This window comes from Pantherophis guttatus, chromosome 3 (assembly GCF_059756535.1).
Source record: "Pantherophis guttatus breed Tessera chromosome 3, ASM5975653v1, whole genome shotgun sequence".
In the NCBI taxonomy this organism is placed as follows: Eukaryota; Metazoa; Chordata; class Lepidosauria; order Squamata; family Colubridae; genus Pantherophis; species Pantherophis guttatus.
The window spans coordinates 103,177,075-103,183,212 of NC_142065.1; the positions used below are offsets into that span (position 1 = coordinate 103,177,075).

The 6,138-nt window shown below is 41.9% G+C and overlaps 1 protein-coding gene across 1 annotated transcript; it reads right to left on the reverse strand.

The window, feature by feature from the left end:
- Positions 1-249: 249 nt before the first annotated feature.
- Positions 250-5,338, reverse strand: IER5 (immediate early response 5). The gene has a single exon (XM_034409678.3). The coding sequence runs from the start codon at positions 1,724-1,726 to the stop codon at positions 887-889; it is 840 nt and encodes a 279-aa protein (XP_034265569.2). The 5' UTR covers positions 1,727-5,338; the 3' UTR covers positions 250-886.
- Between the last annotated feature and the right edge of the window lie 800 nt (positions 5,339-6,138).

Below are 6,138 nucleotides of genomic sequence, written 5' to 3' on the forward strand. Positions count from 1 at the left end.
ATGGCTCCTGAAACATAATTCACATGTTAAGTTTTCCCTTTGTCAGATTTGCAAAATGGGTAAGTCAAGGACTATCCTTTTCCAACTCCCATCCTAAATTATCCTTTATCCTAGATTGCCCTTTCCTAGCTTGATGCTCTCTCCTGATACATGGGTGTCATCAATCCAATCAGCACGGAGAAGTATATTCTACACATCTGCTCCCAATCCTTGCCCAACTCCCCATCCCAGAAATTACAGGAACACGTGTAATGTTAACAATGTCAAAATATTTTAATACGTGTCACACACGCAGTTACATTTTCATACAAAACACAACCAGAGAAAAGAGCTTACTGTACAAAACATCCATTAAGACCCACTTTTCCTTCAAGGGCCTTTATATAACAAAGACCAGGAGCAACAAAAGTCCCAGAGAACTCCAAACTATAGATTTGTTAACACATCTCAGCAGCACCCATCATCAACACAGCCTTATAGCAGGGTGAGAAAGCTCTCCCCTTGGGTCCCAAATGTTGTTTGAAGACTTTATGAACTCACAGAACATGCTCGGCGTGGTAGGATAACAAGAGGTCTACTCTAACCTTCCCAAAAGCTTGGAGGTGGAGAGAAGAAAGGGGGAAAAGGGAATTTCTGAGCAGGTGGAAACTAGCTGGAATACTTTCATGCAGAATGAGACACTAGCCACCAAGGGCATCCAGAAAAGAAGTGTGAAGGGCAGCTGGGGTTGCTCTGATTGAGTCCCATCACCAAACACAGCTTCTCCTTAAGGAGGACATGTCCCCATTCCTATCAGACGGGGCCCTAGCTGCCTACTCCCTCCAGCGTCTGAATCAAAGCTGTCCCATATTGTGTCACCGGGATCAGTTGGGGAGGAAGGAAAAGTTCAGAAAGCCACAATCGCCGTACTCCAAGGGTTGAGGTTTCGTAGCACCGATTCGTCGCAACAGATTTGCCCGGGCTCTGCCTCAGCCCCTCTTGCCTCCTCCTCCTCGTTCTCTTGCCGCCTTCCCCGCTGATTGCTGCCCTCCCTCTCGCCCCCGCAGGACTTTTTGCTGAGTAGTCCCGAGAAACTGGAGCCGAAGATGCTGATGAGACTGGCCACATTGCCCGTCTCCATGTCCTCTTCTTTCTCCTCCTCTTCCTCCCTGCGGACCTTTTTCAGCGGAGAGCTGCCGGGAGACGTTTCCTCGGTCCCGCCATCGGGATGCAGAGCAGCGTTCCGTTTTCTGGAGCAGTCGAGGGCAGGAGCAGCCTCGGCCGGCCGTTTGCCAGCCTCGCTCACGAAAGAGGTGGAGCAGCAGCAGTCGCAGCAGCAGCAGCAGCAGCGTGGCAACCGCTGAACTTCCCAGTCCGACGGCGACGGGAGCTTCCGGCACCACGGAGAAGTCCGGGGATCAGACGGCAACGTCGCCCGGGCCGGCGGCAGAAAGGCGCGAGGAGGAGGAGGAGGAGGAGGAGAGAAGAAAGGCAGCGGCGGGCGTCCTCCTTCCTCCCCACCATCTCGGAGAGGATTCAGCGCAGCGGCTGCCGGCGAGGGAGCAGCAGCGAGAGGAGGCGAAGGGGAGCAATCGAGTTCACTCAGGTAGGCTTGCCGGGCGCTGCGCAGGACAAGCGACACGAGAAGATTTTTGTGCAGTTTCACGCCGCCGCGTTGACCTCGCGCGCTGTACATCTTGCCTAGCGAGATGCTGACGATACGGTGAGCTTCCAGCTTGCACTCCATGCCGCCTTTCTGCCGGTGCGTGGTAGGCAACTTCACGGGGAATCGCCGCCGGCGGACACCCACTTCGACGGAGAGGCGAAGCAAAGCCTCCCCCGAAAATACGTTGTGCTCTTGCACCCGCACGAAACTCGGCGGTGTTTCTTGTTTTTAAAAATTAGCCGGAGCAAATCACGGCGACATCGCGACGCAGAATCAACCCGCCTGCATTCCACCGCCGCCGAATGCAAGCCTGTTCGGGACGCGCGCTTTTTATATCGCCCCTCTGCGTTCCGACCAATCAGAAGCCCCGGCCGTACCCGCCGCGCTTGAATCGTCTCTCCGCCAACCCCAGCGTGCCTCTGGCGCGCGCCTCCTTTTTGCGCGCGCCTATCCCCGACCTTCGGCCAATGAGGAAGGTTGCAAGGAAAAGGTTCCAGCGCCGTCTGGCTGCTTTTAAAAGAGCAACGCTGAAACCCTCGTGGGTTCTTGAGAGACGTTGCGGTTCGCTTCTGTAGGGAATTGTGACGAAACCGGGGGTTTAGCTGGACACGAGGGTTCCGACCTTTATTTTGGCGACAAAGACAAAAATATTCGTAAATCCCGCGGCCGTCACTTTAAGAGTTATTTAATTAAGATTTCATGCATTGATTTGCACGGGGTTTTTTTTCCAATTAGGCATAAACACACTGAACGTGATTCAGAGTTTGTTTACCAATAAAGCGGCATGGACGGACAGTTTAGGACAAAACTGTAATAATTGCAGAATGATTACTGAAGAGTCTGCCACGAAGCTAGCAAAATATTCCTTTATTTTAAATACGCAGCGCTGCTTACTTCTTTTTCTTGTTAGTCCAACCGTCAACGGCTTCCCTCGTCTCCCAGGTTTTCGCTCTAAAGCCGCCTTGTGAATATGGAAGTGGCAAGTTAACCCTTTACTCTCACTGTAACACAAAAATAATAATTCCTTTCCACAGAAATTATTCAGAAGAATAATAGTGGTTTCGCATCATTCTAGGAAGAGCTTATTCAAAAAGCTTTGAGCAGATTTTGTTACTTAGTTAGGGTAACGAAGCGTCTGCAAGAAAACAAGCTCAGAGAGCACCAAGAACCTCTCATTTGTAATAATTGGACAAGCAAAATATGAATAATAAAGTTGGTTATATTTAACAATACATTCTCAATAAATCTACTAAAGAGTCAAGAATATTTGGAAATCAATACATTCCTAGTTGCTTCACTTGTTTTTGCTTGATTTCTTTTTGGATTGCCTCACTTAAGCTTGTGGGTGGAGGAGGTTGTTCTAGAATGTTTGTCTGGAAGCTAAGTAGCAGAGAGCATTGGATGACCATTTTCTCTCTAATGCTATTCTAATTTCTATGGAGCCTTCAAAGCAGATTTGGATCACTTTGTGATGATAATATAGATAGTCTTCGAATTACAATAGTTCAGTGACTGTTCAAAGTTACAACGGCACTGAAGAAAGTGATTTATGACCATTTTTCACACTTAATGATTCTTGCAGCATCTCCATTGTCACATGAACAAAATTCAGATACTTGGCAACTGACTCGTGACAGTTGCAGTGTCCTGGGATCATGCAATGACCTTTTGTGACCACCTGACAAGCAAAGTCAATGGGGAAGCCAGATTCACCTAATAACCATGTTACTAACTCAACAACTGCAGTGATTCACTTAACAACTCTGGCAAGAAAGGTCGTAAAATGGGGCAAAATTGATTTAACAAATGTCTCATTTAGCAACAGAAGTTTTGGGCCCAATTGTGGTCATAAGTCAAGGACTACCTGTACTGTGCCCAGCTTTTTCCATTACATTTAGGAAAAGGCTGCATACTCCTAGATAGTTTCTGAATGCAGTTATAAGGGGTGGATCTGTAGGATATTAGTTCCAAGAACTAAGAAATCAGAGCTTTAACTTGTCCTTGATTGCAATCCTCTTTAAAGGAGTAAAAGTGAAGTTTGGAGTTTATTGTCCCTAAAAAACCAAGTGCCATAATGATAAAGAACACACTTTACTAGGTTCAGCTGAATCACCAGGACAAGAGTAACTTAGCTCTTTTTTAAAAATTAAAAACTTTTTATTAAAAAAAATAGCTTAACTCAAGGATCCTAGACAGTGATAACATCATGCCTCTATTATTATCGTGTATATTGCATGATGCTAGCCTTATATTTGGTCTGCAAAGCATAGTTAGTGCAAAATGCAGCAGCAATACTGAGGCAATATGATAAAACTGAATTTCATATCAGTTTTGTACATTGTCTAGGGAAGCACTTCATGATCAAATTGTACACACATATTCAAACAAGTTTGATAAACTTTCCCTGTTTCAATAATAAAGCAAACAATTTGCCAATGATTTAATGGACTTTACACCCAAACTCCCTCACAAAAGCCAGATCTTAATCTATTTTTTAAAAAGTGGTCTTAAGCAGAATTTCTGCTTTTATCTGGAGGTATGTTTCAATGAAATCATATAACTATTTTTTTTCTTATTAAATATTCCAATGCCATTTATAAAGTGCAGCCTAACTGCTTGCTGTCCAGATAATTCATTGCAAAAACCTATATGTATTTACCCAGAGGTTCAGTGTCAATTAAATCCAAATATGTGAGCATCGAATTACACTCTAAATGGGGTTAGTATTTGTCTTGCTGACCAATACCACATTTCCTTACACATCTTGTTTTTTTAGTCACAACATTGATTTATTTTTCTAGTCAGATTATTTCTGATTTGACAAACGTACATAAACAGTAATGAAGCTACAGTAGTGAAGTAGTGATTTGAAAATAAGAACATAACTGAAGTCACTTCTGAGAAGAAATGCCACCTTAAGTTATTTATAAAAATAATAAAGATTCATTTTAAAGCTTCCATTTAAATCCCTTCACCCACACTCAGAAGAATAATCATAAAAGGATACCAGGCTAGAAAGCAGGAAACTATAAATTCTAGTAATGAAAGCTAGCTGGGTGACTAGGCAGTCACTCTCAGCTCAATCCACCTCACAGGGTTGTTGTGGGGAAAACAGAAGGAGGAAGGAGTATTAAGTGTGTTCACTACTTTAAGTTACTTATAAAAATAATAAGAATGGGATAAAAATCTAATAAATTTCATTGGATTCATGAACCTGACATTAGAGAGAGTGAAGTAGAGCATTGCAATGTTGATCGATTAGCAAGGACTGTTTCTCCATAACTTGTTGGTACAGATGTCTGCATTCTGAATAGTTCAAAATAAACATAAGCCATGAGAAATATTTATTTTAAGGTGCAGTACTTCTTTTCCCAAACCAGATTCTGGATTCTTTGCATTAAACAGGGCATAGACCCTTTCTCACGAAAGCATGGAAATAACCCATCATGATATTTTCTACTGAATAAAAAACAAAACCAATTCACTAAGAAAACTGAATAGAGATTTCTTTGTCAATATAGCAGTTTATAAGATAAATAAACTTAATGGGAAAATTTAATGACAGAATGTGTTGTATTACATCAAATGTATTCAGGCTGTGCTTTTATATGTACTGTATGTATCTTAAAAAACCATAGTAGTAATCAAGAAACAAATACAATAAAAATGGCAAAAAGGAAACAGGTAACATTGAAAAGACAGAAATGCCCCTATATTGGTTCATTGTTTTCTTTGAAGCAATTGTAAATGAGAAAATGTTAAAAATTGATTGATGGAACAAGATCCCAGCTTGAATTTGATCTACACATAATCAGGAAAGACAGATAGATTGCATCCTAAAATAAAAGAGGAAAGTTGTTGGACCTAATGTTGTTGGAGAATGAGTAACATAGCCTATCTTGTGCCTAGAGATAGCAAATATTTCTTTCTTCAAAAATTGGGAAAGGAAGGAAATGCTTGGGAGTTGTAGAATACTCAATTTGGGTCCATAATGGGGAAGATTCTACAAGAGGTAGATCTGTAAGCATAGGGGAAGGAATGCAGTTATTACGAGAAATAATCAATTTGAAAAGAACAATTCTTGTCAAATTAATATTTCTAAATAAACAGTATGAAAGCTATTTGCCTAAATTATTTTATATTATAAATCACATATGTTGATTTTAGCAAACATGTAGGTACCCTGATTTGCAAAATAATTAAATCCAGTAGGTTGATTTGCATGTCTAGGTGAGTTTAGATCTGATTGGAAATTTATGCTCAAAGAGTACTCATGAAAGTGGCGTGATATGTCACAGGGTTTGGTTGTGGGCCCAGTATGCTTCAATATTTTTATCAGTGACTTGGATGAAGAGCTGTAGGCAATGTTTATCAGATCAGCAGATGAAATGAACCTGAAGGGTACCAAATATTCTAGAAAACAAAAGCATAATTTGAAGTAGCATTGACAGATTTAGAAAAATAAGCTAAAAATAACAGATAAATATAAATGT

Coding starts and splice junctions, on each gene's coding strand:
- IER5 (XM_034409678.3), bottom strand. CDS start 1,726: ATGGAGTGCAAGCTGGAAGCTCACCGTATCGTCAGCATCTCGCTAGGC.